The 22117-nt window shown below is 41.4% G+C and overlaps 1 protein-coding gene across 1 annotated transcript in view; it reads left to right on the top strand.

The window, feature by feature from the left end:
* rbpjb (recombination signal binding protein for immunoglobulin kappa J region b) overlaps positions 1-22117 on the top strand; it is a 46206-nt gene that overhangs the window by 12237 nt on the left and 11852 nt on the right. Inside the window, exon 2 of the mRNA XM_041965023.1 lies at positions 16890-16928. Coding sequence (XP_041820957.1) covers positions 16890-16928 — 39 coding nt within the window. The remainder of the gene's footprint in view (positions 1-16889; positions 16929-22117) is intronic.

Below are 22117 nucleotides of genomic sequence, written 5' to 3'. Positions count from 1 at the left end.
AAATACATACTCGTTAGGGCTGGGCTGATGGCTCACAGTAACTGACCACTGAGCTCTCTGCCATTGTAACATGATTTAAAAGCCCCCCTCTCCCCGGTCCACGGAGCACACCGTGCCACACACACGCTACCGCACACCAACAGGGTCCAGAAAAAACATCTGCCATTGGCCAAATGCAGGTAGATTTTCTGTTGGATGAGTAAATCTCATTACTGAAAGTGCAATGAAAACTTTGCAAGTAAAAAGCCATTAAGAATAATTAATCAAAACATTTAGTGCCTTAGAACTGATGAATATGAATTTTAAGGAATATCAGCCAGAGAGCGCAAAAATGAAAGATGGGTTTATTGTAATTATTATAGTTGCTATTAGTGCCTAGAAGAAAAATGACTTATTCAAATCACACTATTTACCGCCTACTGAAAACTTGTTTTAATTTTGGAGATCCCTAACCAATGATATCATTGGCCATTGCAATGCTTCACTGTGGACATCTTCACATGCCCATTCAGGAGACAAATAACCTCATGACTACTCATACCCAGTACATTCACGCAGGTACTGTCCTTGATTAAGCAGGAAAAACTCAGAGAGCATGTAAATTGTAATGTCCAAAAGAAGAGGGAATTTTTTTTCCCATGTAGTCACACTCATGCACTGTCCCATATTTCCTTTTCATATTGACGGTATTTGGCCGACCCGTGCATTAGGAACGCTGCCATGACTGTCATATCCATGTACTTTTTGTAAATTCACGAAGAAATTCACCCTGCATATTGGTGTTTAACTGACCTTCCTCTGTTTCTTTGCATCCGTTTCCTCTCCCCTTCCTTAAGCATCTGTGGACGCCCCGCAGTAAATTTGTAGCGACTCTGCCCTCCCCACTCCTAGCTGGCTGCTGCGATTGCTGGCATGCACCGTGGCACATGCCAGGCAGCGGTGCCAAGCACAGAGTGAGCCTCCAGCTCGAGCCACTTCTCTCTGTTGTCTTGGTCGCTGTCTAGGAGACTTTCTGTCCACTCCTCTTCCCCCTATTTACGTCTTTCTCATTGTCCCTCTTGCCTCCACCCCCTCTTTGAATCGCTTGTCCAGGTTTGACTTAGGATACGGGTTTAGTGCCCAAACTTGGCCGCCTTCACTGCGACAGTTTTTTTCCTCAATGATTAAAAATGTGCTTGAAGGATGTGTGCGTAATACCCTTGCTGCAGGCCACACACAGCATGGCACGGTGCTGCTGAGGAAGTGAGGGTATGCTTTAAAAGAAAAGGCTGGTGTTTATGCTTTGTGCGTGTTGTAAGTGTGTAACGGTGTGTGTTGCAGCTGTGACATCAGTATGCAGGGGGTTTTTTTTCCCAATTGGCTGCCAGGGCAGATGTAGCCAGCGGGCTCAAATTTCCAAATTTCTCTCACTTAGTCTCCTCCACACAAACACATTCACTTGCTTGGTGAGACATGTTATTTCCACCCATTTTTCTCTGTCCGGTCTTGAAGGTTTTTAACACACGTCATACACAGGTAACTGCAACAAGGAGTGCAGTGTCTCAATCTCAGCCTGTTCTTGCCTTTCAACTGGTGCAGACTTTTGGCAGGGCTTCACTAAGTAATGCTTGCGGGCATGAGTTGGAACCCCTCAGAAGTCTTTTATAAGCCAGATAACAGGTTAGCCTGGCAACTCCAGCCCATAATTTTGCTTTATTGTGTCTGGCGAATATCAATAACCTTGTTGACAGGCGTCAATTTGTGTAGGCTGTACAATAGGTGGTTGTCACCTCCCTCTGTCTGTCACACATCAACATTAATACCTCCTGTATCTGACTGGATGAATGCGTCGCTTGCTAGGCTGCTATCCTTGTTTATAAAAAATAATCCATGCAGCTGCAGAAGATATTTGTGTCACCTACTGTGAATAGTTGTTCTTGACTTCCAAGAGGCAATGTCACCTGAACACTAGTGCCGTGATACGCTGATCTGGCCAACACACATGGGCCTCGCTCACATGGTATCTGCATGTGATCTTGGTATATCAGTATACATTATTTGAATAAGGACACCTTATCCACTGATCTCTTGTTGACTCCTCTTGGTCTCTTTCCTGCATTTCATAAAAGTTAAAAATTGTCAAGTCATGTCTCCAATTATGCCAGATTTGTCTTGGCTTCATCTGTCATGTTATTATCTGGATCATGTGATTGCCTCCCAGTGGGTGTTGCTACTATACAGGTGAGGCCACACCTGTGTTGTTTGTTTTTAAAGCCCTGTTGAAGACTGACAGTGGTCGAAACTTGTTTTTTAAGCATTTAGCCACTAAAATACAGGGTATTTAATGTTTCCTTCCTTGATTATTACCTTTTCTTACATCTGGAGCGTCATTACGCACTTTCAAGGCTGTAGTCAATCATTAGGTAACATCCAAATTACAAAAAAAACGTAATTTTCTACTATGTTTCTACACAGCCAAACACCAGCTTGCTCCCCTAGACTTCCCGCCTATGTTTATGTTGTATTTTATCTTGATCACCTTTGGCATAGCTCAGCTGTATTATTTCGCTGTTACAACCACTGATAATACAGTTGTAGGCAAATTGCTCAACAAATGTTTAAAGACGCTGAATAATTTGCCATTGAAAATGTTTTTACCAGTGAACTCTGTATAAGCACCTTGTTTTTGGCTATGGTTAGAGCAGGGTTCATATATTTGGTGTCACTGAAGACGGCCTGTGGCTATGGAGGCCAGTGGAAGCTGCGAGGGAGCGCGGTGTTGATAATGAGGTGTACAGCCACTCCGAGGAGTTGTGATATCTGCTATCAGCCCTCGGGCAGGGAAACCAGACACCTTTTTATAGGCCTAATCCCTCTTCCCATCCCTCCTCTTTCCCTCACACTGTTGTTTGTGTGCACTGTCCTGGAGCTCTGTGTGTGTGTAGAGTGTGTAGAGTGTGTATGTGTAAATGCAAATCCATATACGCAGTCAGATATGTGGTCTCATGTTCGCACAGGGCCTGAGTCAGAGTGCAGTTGACCCACCCCGATGTACAAGTGTGACAGATGTGTGAAAAAAGGTGTAATTGTGTGCAGATTGCGGCTTACACTCAATAAACCTAGCACTTACAGTTATGGAAATACATTTTAATCAAAAAAATATTTGATTTGAGTGCCAGTTATTGTGAAGACATATAGTAAAGTCTTCTGTATAATTTCTTGTAATCATGAATCACTGAAACTTTTTTTTTTATTAATGTAACATCTAAATCATAACAACTGCTTCCTATTAACAGAGCAAGCAGATGGAATTTACTTCCCCATCAAAAGTAAATAAGTTAAGGTTCAGTAGGTAATTGTGGCACCACAACACAATAACCCTTACTTTGAGCTCAAAATATATGCAAGTGTAATTTTCTATCTATATATATTATAGAGTCAGATAAAGAAGAAAAAGACTAACATGAGTTCTGTTAAACAGCTTTTTAGCAGTAGTATCTAATCTGTTTTAGGCCACATCCACATGCATGAACACACTGTCTGCCAATTGACCTCAGAGGTCACACCCTAACCTTTGACCTCGAGCATATGAATGATGGCGTCTGGCGTCTGTGGGTTGTGTTTTGGTCCTCTGGGAAGCACTAGGTCCACAAAAGATAGATATGTGTGTTTCTCTGTGTGTTTTCTATCTGAAATGTAGACAAAACATAGAAGTGCTCAGCCAAATGTGTCATCTGCTATCATTTTCACGATGATTAAACAATGCTGCCGACCGCTTTCCTTGAAAATTGTCACATTTTTGGAGGGAAAATCATCTTTTGAAGCAAATGTCTCTGAATTTACATATTCAAGTACAAGCCCATTACTGTTTTGGTGTTACTCTACAGGGAAAATGGCATGTTTTTGATTCTTGTTAACTCAGCGTGACGCATAGATCGCCATTTAGCTCTGAGCAGCATTTCCTTTGATCGCTCATGTATTTTGTAATCTAATATGGAAAGCATATACTGTTGTTGCTCAGGCACAAAAGCATTTCGCAAACAGGTTTTCAGTATTACTAACACCAAGGGTGTTCAATGGAAGTCACACATAGTTGAGCAACACAGAAAAGCCCAGTCACTACACATTAGTTTGGTTAAGAGCATTCAGATGCAAGTTTAAATGTCACCTGTTGCTGATCAGTAAAGTTCCATTGTGACCCATCAATCTCACCTTTGAAAACAATAATTTTATTTCACTTCACACATTCCTTACATTCATACAGAGTGAATTTAAGGTAAGAACAATATTTCCAGATAAGCATCAACTGATGTTGCAGTCAGAGGAGGAGCTATTATTAAGATAGTTGTCAGTAGCTACGTTTACATGCACACTAATATTCCATTGTTATTCCGAATATGATATTGATGCTGTTCTTTTCATGATTAGGCCTTATTCCGAATGAAGCATTTTCCAATAAAGATATGATGGATATGCCAATATTTTTTGAGTTTTAGGAGCATTCTTTGGACATGTATGCAGTGCATGGTTTGTACCGCAGCTTGCAACAGTTTGCTTCTTTCCTGTTTATGGTCAGCTTCTGTGCATTGCCTTAGCCAACAATTTGCAAAGCTGGGCTATAGATGCATGCACAAAAGGAAAGCCCACATTTCTTGGTCGGATGGAGAAACATACCTATTCTTAAACATTATGTAAAACTTAGATATCAACAGGTTTTTATGCCTTCGCGCTTGCAGCAGCCATGGTCGGAGGCATTATGTTCTCGGCTCATCTGTCCGTACATTCGTACTTCTGTATGTGCGTCCATCCCATTTTCATGAACGTGGTATCTCATGAAAGCCTTGAGGAAATTTCTTTAAATTTGGCACACAGGTTCACTCGGATTTCAGGACAGAAGCTGTTTTGATTTTGGTGGTTAAAGGTCAAGGTCACTGTGACCTCCACTGGTTACTTGACTGCTTGGCAGATGCATGCAGCTGCAAGGTGGTAATTTAGTTGGATATGCGCAAATATTGCAACACGAACCTTTTCAAGAAGGTAGTTGAATTTGTGTGTGTGTAGTGTGCACAGCTGCATGTAAATTGAATATTATTGGAATATTCCTTTTCATTATCCATTTAAACAGCTGAGTAGGAATATTGTCTTTTTCAGAATAAGGGCAAAAACCAGAATATTTTGTGCACATGCATAGTCAATGGTGGTACAGTGTTGCAATTTCCTTGTGTAATGTCTTCCAGTTGCCATGAAGAGGAGGGTTTTGTATAGTGTTTAGTGTATTTTTGGGATTTATGCTGTTCTCTCAGGATGTTGCAGCACCAACACTCGACAGCTCTATTGCCTTGCTAGATTTCCAGTTATAAGTGGCACGCACCTCCCCAAAAATATAAGAAGATATGACAACAGGAAACGTGATTGATCATGTCATTTTTTACAGTGGCTCAGAGCTCAACACACTGCGACTGTTTGCACAGAAAACATGCAAACAGAGAAAACGCATCATGCTGCAAGTACACAGACGACAACTGAAGCTGTTTCCAGGGGACACTAAAAAGCGAAGAACATGACTGGGACACGCTTGTTGGCCAACCACAAAAAGCCAACATTTCAGTTCATATTTCAACACCACTGATGGATAGCTGTCTTCAGTAACTTCATGGGTCACAAACCATGGCAATAACAAACGTGTCCTAGCCCTGTGCATCACTTCTTCGTGTCCCCTGGAAACAGTTTCCATTGTTGTCTGTGCCACTTGCAGCATTTCTTTACTTTTTGCATTTACAGCACATCTCTGGTACTAAAACAATGACTGCAATTATTACTAAAACACAAAACAAATAATATTAAAATATGAGTAATAAAACTTACCTGACCTGCAGAATATTCCTTCTCAAAACTGATACTGTCTGCCAACATCAATCTGGTGATATTGTAGCATCCCTATTATATATGTTGCAACAAAAAAAGTTTGTGAGACAGAAAACTATACTTCTCCTTTTGATCTATTAGAGATGTATCAGATACATGCCTGAGCAACAGAGCACGTACTGTATGTGTGGTTGTGCACTTTTGCATAAGTGCATGTCTGTTCAGAAGTCTGCCACACAGTGCTGAGGACATGTCAGGGTGTGTATTTCAGTCTCTTCTGAGCCTTTGGGTGTTGATGTGTGTTTTTTCCTCAGCACTGTTTGGACTGTCAGTCACAGCTGTCAAACACATCCCCGTATGAACGGCAGGCTGGGTTCACACTCTCTCAATCAGCCCCATGTTGCGTGTGCATGTGCTGACGTGTGTTAACGCGTGTTTGTGTGTTAGCATGTGGAGGTGGGTGGTCGGTGCTCTATTCATAGCAACTGCCATCCCTCTTTGTCACCAATACCTCATATGTCACACGACCTGTCAAAGAACGACGAGAGAAGTCCTGAGTTTTCCCTATGTGATCCATCTATCTCCATTTTATTCTATCACTATTTATTCAATGTATTTGTGCATTGCAGATGTACTTGCATTGTGTATTTAACAGGAAGAGACTTCTCAAAAGCGATTTACTAAAAAAGGCTACAGCTTAGAGCTACATTTAGTGTTAATTTGTTTCTCCTGTGGCATGTCAGGCTAAATGAAAATCATATTTCAATTTCAAGAGTCACATTCTCATTTAAACTTCCATTTGTAAAATATCAAGAATATAAGCTCATCAATGTAATAGTTTTGAACTTAGACCTTCAGTGTTTGAATAAAGTAGCTTGTGGAAAATGCGATGTGCTGATGTGTCAGATATATATTTATTCAAAACATTTTTTGCATCAAAATTAAGCTCTGCCTTCTCATTTTCAAGTGTGTGCAGCAGTGTCTTTTCGGTAAACTCGAGCAAGGATGCATTGATCTAATACTGATGTCTGTCCCAAATAGCTTGATCAGGTGTCAGTCAGGACCTATCTATTTAATTATGTTCTATTATTTTCCCATCTATGTGCACGTTTTACATCGTACATCAGCTAGTGTTTTGATGCAGCTAGGGTCAAGGGTCAAGCATGTAACCTTACTAATGGTTGCAACTATAAACCAGCACAAACAAGAGAAAAGTGTTTGAGTCAAGCCCAGTGTCATCATACTTATAAAATAATGAATCAGAATCAACTTTATTGGCCCAGAATATGTGCACACATCCAAGGAATTTGACTCCGGTTTAATCAACGATCCTAGTCTTTTCCACACAGTGAGGCAAACAGCTTAATAATTAAACACTGTTATCTGTCCGGTACACTCTATTGGCAGATATCCAACTTCAGGTGACCGAATTGGATCAGAACTGAAAAAAGTGGATTGCTGTATTCCTAAATATGAGGGAATATATCCTATTGGACTATAAAACAAGACCAGGACATCCCTAATGTTTGATTTTAGTCATTTGTCAGTAGGTTCCAACCAGATAAAAATCTTAAACAACAAAATTAAAGTAGTTTTACACATTTTATGAACAATAAACACGTACCAGTGTACATAGCTAAGATGATATGTATATGTAAATGCAACACTAGAACATTTTGTTGTCTGTTTGATTGAAAGAAGCTGCTGTCAGCTAGTCTGAATACTTATTTTTGTCTTTGTTTATCTTTGTCAGAGTGCTGACAGGCTGTGGCATTAAGTTCATTTTGATATTACGTGAATTTAGTCTAGAAGTAAAATCTTTAGCTATCTACACAGTAATTGTGGCTATCATTTCACTGGCCACTGTTAACATGTATAGCCACTGGCCAAAACCTTCAGATCGAATCAAGATAAGCGACTTTGAAAAGGAGAATGTTTATTAATCCCGATAAACTGCAGATAAGAATCTCTCTCTGTTTCACTGCAAGAACCTCCCCTCTGATTTCTATATGACTGGATATCTGCATCTGTCAGCCAGCCTCTCGTCCAGATTGGACAGTTTTTTTTTTTCTTCTAAGAGATGCTAACTGTGACTTGAGTGTTTGCAGTTGCTTGTGCGTTCTGTGAAAGAGGCCTGAGGGGAGGTGTGGTACGGAGTTTCGAGTCGTATCTGCAGTTGGTTAGAGGTGTTGGTTTTTAATAAGCTACCACAGAAATATGGTCTGTCACCCTCTGGTTGACTGCTCTTGTGTTTAGCTTCTGAGAAATTAAAGTGTCAGTCTGGTGCCAGTGTCTGCATGTTTGTGGACATCTGTTTGTGTGCGTGCATGCATGTGTGCGTGCGTGTACACACTCTAAAGCAGCCAACATTGTTTTGGGAATTGCTAATAATTCCAATCAGGAGTAAAAATCTCCTAAATGACAGTATTCAGCTTTAGTCTTAACGTTTGAATGACCTCATACTTAATAATGAATTACAAAACATTTGATTTTTCCCTCAGAATATTGTTGACAGGATGGATGAGCTTTTATCAGTTTCCCCCTGGCTCTCGGGCTGCAGCTCTGCTCCAAACAGCACGGGGAACAATGTGGCTGATGAACGAAATCCGTCACTGAAAAAGAGGAGCTGACAATCTTGGTTTGCAAAGTTGCGTCAGAATGGAAATCTCAGGCTGCAAACTTTTACACCATAAAGGATGTGCCCTTCACTGTCTCAGATTAATGTGTGCGTTCAGGCAAACAAACAGGTGACATGACAGGAGCGAGTGTGTGTTACTTCCACGTTCTACCTCTGTGGTTTTTCTCTGTCTGAAAACTTTCAGCCAATGGCGAGCGCTCTCTGTAGTTCGGTTAGGCTCCTCATTCTGTCACTCACGAGCCAGTCAAGCCAGCAGATGAAGCAAAGCAAGGTGCTTCTGCCAGCTCTAGTCCATAAGATCAAACTGACAAGAAATGCTGATTTCAGACAGTTGCCGTTTAAAATCGTTTGTTTTTTCTTTGTTGGATTTAGTCTGCATTTGCTTTGAGAGAACAGCAGAGCATGTGGCAGTGATATAAAGCATGTTAATGTTGGTCTGCACATAACTGTAGCAAGAATTAAGCTGTCTCTCTGATGACTCCAAACACTCCAGGTATGAACTTAACACTAGAATACCGGACCGGCGACATGACTTTTTTTAGCTTTTTTTTTTTTTTTTTTATTATATGGGCTCTTTGAGTTAAGATATCCATGATGATTGCAAATGTATAGCAGTTCTTACATAAAACAGAGTAATTATTAATTTAAAACAGTATCAAAATTAAAAATATTATAAGATTTTTGGAATATAAGCGTACATTGTCTGCTGAATACCTCCTATTTTTGTTCTAATAAATGAAGCAGTGCCAGATTCTGTGCTACTAATGTGAAACCAGGGCTGCAACTAAAAATAGCTTTCATTATCGATTCATACGCCAGTTGTTTTCTCGAAGAGTCAGTTGTTTTGTCCAGAAAATGTCATAAAATATTGATATCATAGTGTTACGATTTCCAAATGAGACGCGTTCACATTTGTTTAATCGACAGTCCAAAAACCACAAGATATTCGGCTAACTGGCATGTCAAGAGACACACAAAAAAGCATCAGATTCTCACATTTGAGAAGCTGGAAGCAGGAAATGTGGAAAGAATGACTACAACAATTATCAGAGTAGTTGCAGATTGTTGACTAATTGGTGCAACTCTGTTTAAAACCAAAATTATTTGCTACATTTTCCCTGAAGGTCTTAAATTTTTCTGACTGTGGTGTTTTGTGTGCCTCAGATTTCCTTATCTTGGCTGGGTTGGTTGTATCATGCGGATGTTGTCCTGCTTTGATACACATGAGAACAACTTAAGGCCGCAGTGCTCGTGTTTTGGATTGATAGACACAGACACCACACAACAGGCATTACCAGCACACCTCAGTGAGCCAACAATGACATCACTCTCACTTCCCAGTGAAAGCCCCAAGTCAGGACATCCTCTTCCACTGCTCCCATCTACTGTAAATGGAACAACAGTTTCTCATCACATACCACTTCACTGGCCTTGGCACACTTACCCATGAGTAACCATGCCAGGGTAAGCTACCAGCAGCAGTTTAATGGGCCTATCGGGTTCCTAATAGGATATTGCCAAAGTAAAAAGGCCCCATTTCAGGGGTCATAAACAGACCTGGAAGGGATAAGAAAAGTATGGGAAATGAGTTTAGTAGTTTACAAGACTTGAAAAGCAGAGACTCAGCAGAGGTTTGGATTAGTGCAAAAGATGCTGGTTGTGCATGTGTGTGTGTTACAGTACATTTCTTCAGCAACTAAAATACTTTATGGTGATATTAATGCCACTTTTGTGTTATTTGGAAGCAGTGATGTTGACCCAGAAGTATTTATTAGCAATGCGGCCATTTGTGCAGGACCATAGGTTTAGACTTTTCCAAGCTGTGTTTTAGCAAGACTACCAGTATACTGCATTAGTGTTGTTGGAGTTTAACCTGCTAAATAGACACACTGAACTTTGAAACGATTGCTTCCCCATATTCTTTTTCTGGATCAGTTTAGTGGCAGAAGTGCAGCCAGTTCAACAGTTTCACATCATATACTTCTGAAATACATTTGAAAGAGTGCTGTCGTGGGCAGTGTTGAATGAAGAAGTTTCTAGTTGTTCTGTATTATGCTTGTTTATTTTAGCCGTTTGCTTGACACATGTAAAGTGGCTTGAGAAAAGAAGTTAGCTCATGGACCGTTGAGGGGACTGATAGTCGCTCTGAAAAAAGATGCTTGGTGCTTTGGCTGTTGGCTTTCTTTTCCTGTTTTGTACAAAACCATATTGAAATAAATCTGACATAAAACTACATCAGTTTGCTCTATATTTCTGTCGGTCTGTCTTTCTTTCCACCTATTGAAATTCATTAATTGTGAGCTTAATGCACGTGCCTATGTTAATATTTTCCTGCTGGAAAAAAACCCTCTTGCCGTCCGTGTCCCATTGCAGTGAATCCTATCCTGTCGCTTGATTTGTCACCACTGCAGTTTGGCCGCAGTGCTCGTCAGCTTCATTGCATCCTGCGGAATCAGTGATAGTAAGCAGGAGGTGAGGAGGAGGAGGGAAGGGAGAGTAGTGATAACGGATGGAGAGCAAATCAGACGAAGCTCCTCTTCTAACAGGGCTTCCTTTTCCTCCATTGACCTCCGGAGTGTCTGTTTGCGTGCTACAGGAAGAAATAGTCTGTTTTAGTACTTACACTCGCCCGCATTTGCTGCTGCAGCACACGTCATAGGGCATCATTTGGAATGGGAAAAGATGAGACAAATTTTGGGTGTGTGAGCACTGATTTAATAACTACTATTTGCACTTCTGCATGAGATGGAGCCCTCACTGCTTTTAAAATAGGATTGAAATGAGGAAGTTAAGTTAAGCATAATTATTTAACAAAAATAGGTCATATGAATAACTAAGTGTTGGAAAACATTAAAAAGTAAACCTTTTTGCAGTAAAAACAATTACAAAGTGTGACAGAATTACATTGAAATACAGAAGTGAGTTTCTTGCTTTCATGCACTCGTTTCACCTTTTTGTTAGACGTCAGACTCATTTTGATATCGAATGATGGTCTGAGCTTTTGTGCAACTTATGACAACTGAAATAAGTCAATTGTACATGAGGTCAAAGTTCTCCACTTGAACTTCTTGACCTTTCCCATCATGCGTACCATTTCAGAGTCAAGCCTGCCCCGAAGAAACTGCAGATGCAACAGGCGCGCCTTTCTGTTCTATTTGCAACTTTACCTTTTTGCGGTTTCCTGTGCTTGGTCTGCTTTGTCTCGTTGGTGTTTGTGTCTCGCGCAAGTGTGTTAAAGTGAGCTCATGGAGGTGATACGAAATGGTGGTTTTTCACAGAACTTGCAAACCCAACGCTGTAACACATCTGACCGCCCTTGCCTCCCTTTTTACACATCGCTTCTTCACAGTAAAGCCCTACTGTCTAGAATCGGTCCATATAATCCATTAAAGTGCTTGAAGATGGTATGGAGATTAGGGATGGGAATTTTGATGCATGCATACTATAAATATATATAACATCTGTTATTTATCTTTATGGCTTGTTTTGGACAAATCCTTCAAAATGTTTTAAAATAGACCCCTACGGATTCATATTTCTTGCACCCTTTGTCCCCCAATTTCACCTTCCTTTTCTCCCTGTATATCCACCTCCAAACCCTTTCACTTCATCTCTGCGCTGATCCTATTCTCCCTCTCTCCACAGCACTCCATCTGCTTCTTCTGTCCTCGCCTTTAATCTCACCCCTCACTTTTTTCCCCGCAGTATCCTTTCCTCCATCGCTCCTTGTTTGCAGTGAAGGGGTGAGGTTTGAAGGGGGGGCACGGGGGAAGAGAGCCGTCTGGAATCCATTAGCCAGTTGAGGCATCAGTGTTTCGCTGTGGGAACCTTATTGATTGCCCTCCTTTGTAATTATTCCACCTCCACTCCCTCCTCCTGGCTCTTGCACCAATCATGCTTTCAGTTTCTCTTGCTTTCTCCTGCCCTTTCCCATCTTTTCCCTTGCTTTTTTTTTTGGGGGGGGGGTTGCTATTTTCATCCCTCTGTTTGTGTTTGCATGCTTCTTTTTTCAATTTCACACTGTAGCTCCGTTGCAAAAACCCCTAACCGACTGAGTGACACACAAACTGTTTGTTTACTGATGGCACGTAAGATGTATTGACATGCTTATCAGCAGCATGCAACCCTACCACATCCTACACAAGGAGAAAATCTGACTCACACGCACTCTGTGTCCCTCTATAAACACACACACACACACACACACACACACCTCCCCTCTCTACAGTCACCTCCATGTGCTGTGTACATGGACATCCTCTTAATTCCAGCCACGTGCCTGAAGATGTAATTGTAGTGTCTTACCATAAAAAATCAAAGCTGCAAAGCGTATTACAGTGGTGCTTAATAGGGCTTCCCCTGACTGAAAAGTTTCCTAGTTCGCTAGTAATCAGTGAGCCATTGCATGTTTATGATAATAATTAAATTAGTTTGTAGCAAGCTCTGGTAATACACATCAAGATTATGCAATTAAGCATGTTCCACAGGGTTGGGAGTCTTTGGGAATCTCACGATTCAATTCAGAGCTGCAACACTTACTCAATTCATCGCTCTCTGTCATTTTTTAAGAAAAACAAACATCTGCTGTGTCCAACTCCTCAAATGTGAGGATTTTTTTGTTTTTCTTTCTCATGTGTGATGAACCGTTGTTGAAGATATCACGTCGCACTGTGACAAAGTACAGTGGGCATTTTTCACAATTTTCTGCGATTTTATATACAAAAGCAGTAATGGACTAATTGAAGAAATAATTGACAGATGGATCGATAATGAAAAGGATTGTCAGTTGAAATTCTTCTAAATTGATGTGACTCTGAGCGTTGGTGCCGCGATTGACTTCAGAATTGATTCTCCATTCAGTAAATAGAAAATGTACTCGCATTTTTTAGCTCACAAATGAAACTTAACGGCAGTGAAGCTACCTGGTCTTGAAGAAGATGACATCTGACCAAACTGTGTGCAGGAGTACACAGCTTTTTTATTTGAAAAAGTCATAATGTGGAAAATGAAATCTAAGTGTAATTCACCGACCACCAACAGTCAGTACATGTCTTATAAGACTGAAGTTGGTCTACATGTTCTGGACTGGTGTCCTAAACGGCCTATTAACTGAATATCCCAATTTTCGTAGTTTGCTTTTTTTTTTTTTTTTTTTGCCACCCCTGATGTTTGATTTTGTGGCAGTACTTCCAGGAGTAAACAATATGGGAGGATCTCACAGGTCTGGCTTCTCATTTGCGCTCACTGTATAGGTAATGCTGGCTGCAGGCTGTAACCTGGCTAGCGTGTCAATAACTGACACACTGCCAAAGCTTTCCAGGTTGAACTCGCACTTTTGAATCCTGCCTCGGCACGTGCCAAGACACAGACTGTAATTTGACTGCATGAAACTAATAAGACTGTAATTATTTGGCTCATAGGACACACTGAACCAGGGGCCTTGCACTGAATGACAGTTAATGGCAAATGCGTGCAGTGTTAACACCCTGAGGTGAAAGAAACCTTGAAGAAAGGAGGTTGATTTTTCTACTCCATTCTTCTTACTTTCCAGTCTTCTGCTTTCTACTCTTTTGTTCCTGACAGTAGCTCAACCTCATAAGTTGAGGCCATTGTCCCTAATCGGTTTTTAATAAAGGTGTTTTGTGTCTAAAGTTCCACTTCAGCTCATTTGCATATTAATGAAACAAAGAATCAAATGTTTTAAAATTCAGTTATGTTCTTAAGGAAAAAATGGGACAAAAAACTGTTTAAATTTGTTCAAATAAGTTTCTGTCCCTTTTTAAGCCTCTGTGCTGACATCAACCATGGCTGGAGGCGCCATGTTTTCAGGTTGTCCACAGGGACATATGTCCCAATCTCACAAACGTGATTTTCTCGGGAACGCCTCGAGGAAAGTTCTTCAAATTTGGCACAGAAACTCACTTGGACTCAAGGACGAACTGATTAGAATTCGGCTGTCAGAGGTCACTGTGACCTCACAAAGCACGTTTTTGACCATAACTAAAAATTTCTTACTGTAATAATGATAGAATTTCATGTAAGTGTCTCATATGATCAAATAAACTGATGATATTTTATATCCAAAATGTCAAAGGTCAACTGTGACATCATAATGTTGTGTAAAAACTTTGCCCGTTATTCAACACCATGACTGAGGAACAGAAGGGCAGATTGTGACCATATTTCACAACTGGTCAGATACTGAATTTTTGAGTCTAATTTTGGGTGTTCACCTTGGAACTTTGGTGACTGTGTAGATCTTCTGTGCTGCCAGCTTGAAGACGAGTGTGACGCATCCACGTTGAAGCATTGGTTTGCTGATGCTGCAGTTGTCGTCGCACTATGTCAAGAAGCTGCCTCTCAGTCCTCTGTACTCTGAAAAAATAGTCTGTAACTAAAGACAGCATGTTTTTTCACTGGAAATTATTCATCATACATGTCCAAATAGTGAAAACCTATTTTGCCCCACTTAATATCTTTTATTAAATTACTTCAAAGTCTTTGCATAGTCTGGATGGATATGGATGTAAACTGCAGCTTAAGTTGTTGGCGGAGGCAGACAACCGCAAGGCAGTAATTCTAGGTATTGCCTTGTGATGCTGTTTTCATGTTGTCTTGATGTGTTATTACTCAGGAAAAGGCTCAAAGTGCGTGGGCTAGACTATTGCTTGTAACAGGTTGTACATGTCACTGCTTTAACAATAAAGTAAATAGAAGTTGATCAGCAAATAGTCATCCTCAGCTGTGATATGCTGTAAGTTTATGGCCTTTTACTATACATGTGGTGTTTGCAGTGGTTTCCTCTTACATGCAATTAATGACTAAGAGTTTTCAGTTATGACTCAAGCACACGTTGCTGATGTGTGAAGCTTCCAACAAGGTGAATTTTAGGACAGAATCTTTATAGTGAATCAAGGTACATGGCGCTGACACGAGTGGAAATGACGGTAATGAAGATGTGAAGCTCAGAAAGGGGCTCAACATCCAGATTTGCAGAGAGAAGGCATCACGGAAATGTAGAAATACTCGAAGAGTTAAAAGAGCTGCTATGCATGCGTCATCTTCCCGGTTTTGGGTTTAGATGACATGAATCACTGCTTGCTTTTCTTTAGATTTTCTAGAGTGTCAGGGGGGCTCAGTGCAGCTAGGCAACCTGCGGCACTGCAAGCGCTAACTGCCAAACAGGTTGATTGAAATACTTAGCGGAAAGTTGAACTGTGTTTCCTGTGTGTCATGTGGGGTACACTGTGGACAGGCAGCAGACTTATTTAGAAAACAGCTGAAGCGCTTTCCATCCAATTTTCCATCTACTAAGAATTTAGCTAAACGTTGCAATCAATTTGAGAAGTATTTTCCCTTCGTATAATTGGTTGCTGTTGGTAATGCTGATAGAGGTGTCACTTGTTTTCAGTGTCTCGTTTTTAGAGACGAATCAGAAGAAAAAGTTGGTGTGTTTGCATACAAATTTAAATGAACGTTCTTCCTGTTAAAGTGAGTTTTGTTTCACCACCCGCTGTTCGTTTTTAAAGCACTATCAAGTGATAGAATGAGTGCAGCATCTCATATCTTTTACAATCCAGAAGTATTTACCTTGTTATATCCCAGCGGTACTACTTTTCAAAATGCTGCATGTTGCCTTGGACCAAGCGAAATCTGCCCTCAGCTATTATCCACCATTGAACTGGAAGCAGCAAATGATGCCCTTGTCCCATTTTTACAATTTAGATCAGCACACATGAAGCCTGAAAAGCTGTTGCTGTTGTTATCAGTTTGTTATTTTTATTAGCGTTTCCCTCTTAGTGGATTTAATGCCATATTTTCTATTTTCTATTTCTATTCGCTGTTTAAAGCTAGATAAGCACTCTCTCAGTTCATCCGTGCCTCATTATTATGTTTCATGTGGTGTTCACCATCTCCAATTGTTAAATTAGTCTGTCTTTATGTTATTCTGAAATATGATAGTAAAAGTATCTGTAATGATTCATGAAATCTGAAACAAGAAGGTTTTTTTTTTCCTGATGCACAACCTGTATTGGCACGCCATAGACAGGAATTAGTTTGAATGAAGTTCAGCGTCTACTTTGTACACCTGCTTTTACTTTACTGCTGCCGTGAAGACACAAAAATACACAGATACGTCCTGTCACTTGCCTTTGTTTGAGCACCGTGTTGCTACACACCATCAAGGCCACATTGACAAGCCTGTGTGTGTGTTGTGTGTGTTATGTGTGTTATGTGTGTTATGTGTGTGTGTGTGAGTGTGTGAGTGTGTGAGTGTGTGTGTGTGTGTGTGTGTGTGTGTGTGTGTGTAGGTGCACCATTGTGTAATGCAGTGTTTACTCTGTGTGTGTGTTTGTGGTTGATAGCCAGCCCACTCATGTTTTCTTCTCACTTTGTGTCTTTGCAGGAAGTTCGGGGAGCGCCCTCAGCCACAGCGCCTAACAAGGTGAGCTTGTACACACACACACACACACACACACACACACAGCTTTTTCTTCTTTCAAGACTTTGTTTTGTTGTCATGGTGGTATTTGTATGTCCACCCGTGTGCAGACTATACACATTCTTTTAAGTGCACTAATTCAAGAAAGAGTAAAATACCACCTATGTGTGTATCTAATGTATTTTAGATGCATCTTTTGTTGCATTACATTATTACATTTATATCCATCCAATCAGCATCTGTGGCTGATGTGGGCCTGTAATAAGCCCATCCAATCTTTTCATTCACTCCGGATGCAATGATTGGATGGCCTACCTTCCCATCTACCTACGTACCTGCCTACCTGTGCACTCACTGCGCACGACTGGAGTCTTCCACAAGGCCAGGCAGATGTGTTGCTAAAGCTAGAGTGAGCTAGTCATGCAGGAAGGGCAGAGAAAGCGCAGCTGAAATTTCCCAATACCAACATGCTAGCTTTATGTATTTATTAAAAGAACCACTCTTCTCATCACTTCTCCTCTCCCCAGCGCTCTCTCAGCAGTCGTCAGGCAGTGAATATTCATGTGTTTTGGGGGGTCGGCTTTGGAGGGCGGCGTGAAGGGAGGGGATTGTATTTTTTAGTTGCTTACTTTTAAAATCTAGCCTACTTTTGCTGGTTTTTCCAAAGTTACTAACTTCCCTGAAAAGACAGTCATGTTTTACTTATCGTCTTCATCAACAGAATTTTACAAAGATCATGGTTTTTCTCACAAGGGGCACGTGGCCCATCAAAAACGTTCGGATTTCTGATTGGATTCACATCAAGACATCAAAATATATGCGCGAATCGGAAAACAAACAAACACATTTATAAAACTCACAGTTGGCCCATCTCATCATCGATGGGGCCCTGAGGAGCTGCTGGTGATTTCTAGAAGTGATGATTCAGTTAAAAAATGCAACTGCACTGACCGCAGAATAAATATAGCGTAGATTGGCTGCATGTTGTTGCCACAACAACAACAACAACAACAACTGCATGTTAACTTGCCAAAGCAGCAACATTGCGTGTGTAGTTTGACTGTGTAGTGCTGGCTTGATCGAACACACTTCCACCATTGGACAGCTGTTATCTGTTGACCACTGCTGTATTACATCATTTCGTTCTGCTATTGGTTGTTCATTAGTTAGATCTCTGTAGTTTTTCACTCTAAAGTCCTCTATGACATGCTTTAATATGTTTGTGTTGAAATAAACCCCATGTCTTACAGTCCTTTGTAGAGAAACAAGCCAGAAAAGCGATAATTCACCTTTTGCGAGGACTTGCAGTCTAAGCTTGTACTCTGTGTGCGCTGTGCTGTGCGCTGCATTCAGCATGGCTTTGACTAGCAGCGCTGCAAGTTTTTGATTATTCTGTCCCTCTCATGTTTGTTCCAAGTCATTTGGAGCAACATTTGGGTGAACACATAATGTTGATGGATGTTGTGGGTTTGCTTCTGGAGATTTGTGTGTGCTGCAGGGTAAATGTGTGTGTGTGTGTGTGTGTGTATGCACTTGTTTGCTCGCTGGTGTTTTTCTTTGTCACTGGGAACGGGCACGGGTTTGCCTGCACGTTTGTGTGTGCATGCGCTCGTCTTTCGCGCGTGGCGCTCAGCGGGGAAAATGAGGGGTTGCGTATTGCCTGGAACAGCCGAGCATGGTTTTGGAAAAAGGGGCCCAAGCACCTTTTGATGTGTCCCCCTCTTCATTCATGTGCTGCCAGTCCGCTGGCTTGCACTGGCCCCTCCATTTGTCTGATGGTTTTGATGGCCAGAAATATGACTGACACAAAACACTCTTTACCCAGCAGCTGAAAGGCGCAAAACACAACTCCTTTCGTGTGTGTGTGTGTGTGTGTCTTTTCTACCCCTGTGAATCACAGTGTCGTGTTCTTTGTGTTTGTCTCTTTGTATCTGGTCCAGTGTCCTCATGTCTGCATGTTCACTCACACCCACTTGTCCCCGTTCTTGCAGCAACAACAGCCCCATGACTTTCTGTCAGGCAGCAGCACAGACAGCTAAAACAGCGCACCGTCCTGCAGGGGCTTTTTAGGGCAGCTAAAGCTCTTCGGGTCCTGCAGGGCCGCCCTGTCAGGAAGGCTACTCGACTGGAAATACAATACATGACACACATACACAGAGACGCACGCACACACATTTTACATTCAGACACACACACACACAAACAGACACAACACATGAACGTACAGGCTGGATAAGCTGCCTCCTCTGTTAGGGGAGCCGCCCCTTCAAGGGCTTATTCTCCCAAACAACAGAGGAAGGGCCAGCTCTGCAGAATCCATCGCCTCAGATGGAAACAGCCTGTTCGTTATCTGCTCCTTTGTCAAAAAATCCCCAAATTCAAACTACAATAAAACACGGATGACCTCTAATTGGCCCAGGCTGCTGTTTGGTCTCGAATTGCACACTTGCATTTAAGATCTTATTTTCTTGAATCATTTTCTTCTACATTTTTTCCATGTTGTGAATTTCCTGTCTCACTGCCCCAAAATTGTCTTAATCTGCCACTCAGCTTCCACTGACTGTAAATTCTAAACATTTGTTTTTTCCCTCGTTGGCTGTCGATGCTGTCGGCGCAGTTCTGTCACTGTGACAAAACGCACTGCGCTTTGTTTTCATACTGTTTTAGGTCGTAAAAAAACAAAACAAAAACAAGAGCTGAGATCTCGCACAAGTTTGTGCAAGATCCTGTCGTTTGAGGCAACCTCCCATCGGTGTTTTAGAGGTTCACAAGGGCCTTCTGGAGATCAGACATCACACACTGAGCAGGCACTTGTCTGTGGATCACCTCTCCTGGACTCACACATGAAGATTTAAAAGGAGTGTGAGCAGCCTGAGCCGGCTGATTGTTAATGTCTTAACCCGAGCCTGACACCACGGATGTGCGTAATCTACCTTTTGTGATTCACAAGGGCACGCACTAATTGCAGTCTGATCATCTTAATTGAGCTATTTCACAGTGCATGTGTGTATTAGTATACCCCTCCACTGTGTGTGTGTGTGTGTGTGCGCGCATTTGCGTGTGTGTGTACAGGGGGTCTTGTGACAGCCCCACTCTGCTGTAGACGCTATGGCAGATGTACAGGACAGATGCCTGTCTGCTCTGCTGCATCTGTAGCCTGGCTTAACCCAGCAACCCCCACGCCCCCCCTCTCATGCACACACTTGCCCGACCCCCTGTAGTGCCTGCTGTTGAATATGTGTCTCTTTTTGTGAATCTGTCTGGCACATTTTTGGCTTACTTGTCACGCATTTCCTTTTTCGCTTTCTCCCGTATGTTTATCTCCCGCTCTCTGTTTCTTCCCTTCCTCACTCCACACATCCACACGCCTCCTCTTCCTCTCTTTCGCTCGGATTTGATGAAAGAATGCCCCTCAGCGCATTTTCTCGACCTAAATAAAGCCCAAAGAAAATTAAACCTGCCACTTAGATGAACTTTCTCTGTCATTTGCTTCTTGTCCACCACTTTGTCCAACCACACATGCTCCGTGTGGTTGCTTGCTCCCGTGTTGTGTTGTTTCAGCTCCTCTTTACTTTTTATTTTCTGCATGTTGCATATATGGCCTGAATAACTGCATATGTCTTGTTAGTTCAGGTAAACGGTCACAACCTGCATCCGAAATCTGACTGGCTGGCAGTGGCTGCTGAACTGCCAGCCTTGCAGATAAAAACTATGTCGTTTTAGTTTGGTCGGTTTTTGCTTAGATGCATGGTTGCATTGAAGTTGCTTGTGTGCTACTTTTTATATTACATGTGGATGTGGCTTTTTTTGTGTGTCAGTTACGAGTGAAATGCCCATTATCCTCACTTCCTGTCTCTGATGAAATCTGATGAAATGGGGGCATTGATTTCCCAGTTTGTACATTTTTTTTTTAAATTTGCCTCCAGATAAATTGTATTTGTATTTGAGTGTTTTTTAAGTTTATCTGGTCCTTAATGTTTATATGCATGCATGTAATTCTTATTCATATGCATATATGTGATATATTTTTTTTCTTTTCATTTTGTGTGTCTGCACGCTACTCTTGAATAGGAAGTTACACTGTGCAGTGCACTGGTCACTGTCTCTCTCACTTCTGCTTCCTTTCAGCTCTCAGGAAGAGACCTAATCTCTGTCTCGTGTGTCTGTGTGTGTGACTGTGTGTCTGTCTGCCTGTGTGTGCGTGTGTTTCAGTATGTGTAAGAGATGAGCGATTACTCAGACCTCCCTTTTATCCCATGCAGCATCAGTGATCACTGCAATCATGAGTTTTAGTCAACATATTTCCCCCTCCTGTCCCGGAGGTTACCACACTGTGTTACATCGCAATCTTGTCCTTATGGTACAGATGTGTCATAGTCATATTGTCCACAATACTGCTGGTATAATTTTTAATGGATTGGATTTAATAATGTAAAATACTAACGGCAATGTTACACACAGCAACAGCAAGCATGGCTGCTTGGAAGGAAAAGGATGAACAACAGCGCACACTAATATGTAAGAAGTGCAAGATAACTGTAACAACAAAAGAGGGCAAATCAACAAACTCATTCCACCACCTCAGGCATCAAGTTGAGTACGAGGGGTGCCAAAAATCCTGAGAGGAGAGCTCAACAGCTATTTTGAGTTGTAAAACAAACAAACTAAACTGGCTCAGCCGCGCAGAATCTTTGGCAAGTCGTACTCAATATTTTCTCAAGAATTATCGCAGAATTACCCTGAAATAACAGGATACTATTTGGGGCCATATCACCCACCCCTGCTTAATGGACATCTGTCAGTAACGAGGTCACGCAGCTTTTTCATCACTCTCCTGTTGTCTGTTGGTCTCAAAATCTTGTTGCTTAAATGATTTGAAAAGATTTGTGGCTTTGTTGCTCTTTGTTGGAACCTTTTCCTATTTCCATTCTCTGTTGTATCACTCTCCTTAATTACTTTTTACAGCCAGTTACTACTCAAGCATAGCTATTAATGGTGCATTAAAAGCTGTTTTGCCAGTGTGGCTTCATGTACATATTTTTCTATAAACTGTTATGCTGTGATTAATAACCTGAGTCATTTTGACTACAGTTTATTTGCACTCATCTGCTTTGTATACATTGGGTTTGTCACTGTCATTAATTCCTGTTCAAGTGGTGCTTCCCCCTCTTTTGCATACGCTTTTGGCTTTC

The sequence above is a fragment of the Chelmon rostratus genome, chromosome 23 (genome assembly GCF_017976325.1).
Source record: "Chelmon rostratus isolate fCheRos1 chromosome 23, fCheRos1.pri, whole genome shotgun sequence".
NCBI lineage: Eukaryota > Metazoa > Chordata > Actinopteri > Chaetodontiformes > Chaetodontidae > Chelmon > Chelmon rostratus.
The sequence above is the reverse complement of the archived record's forward strand: the minus strand, read 5'-3'. Positions and strand labels throughout refer to the sequence as shown.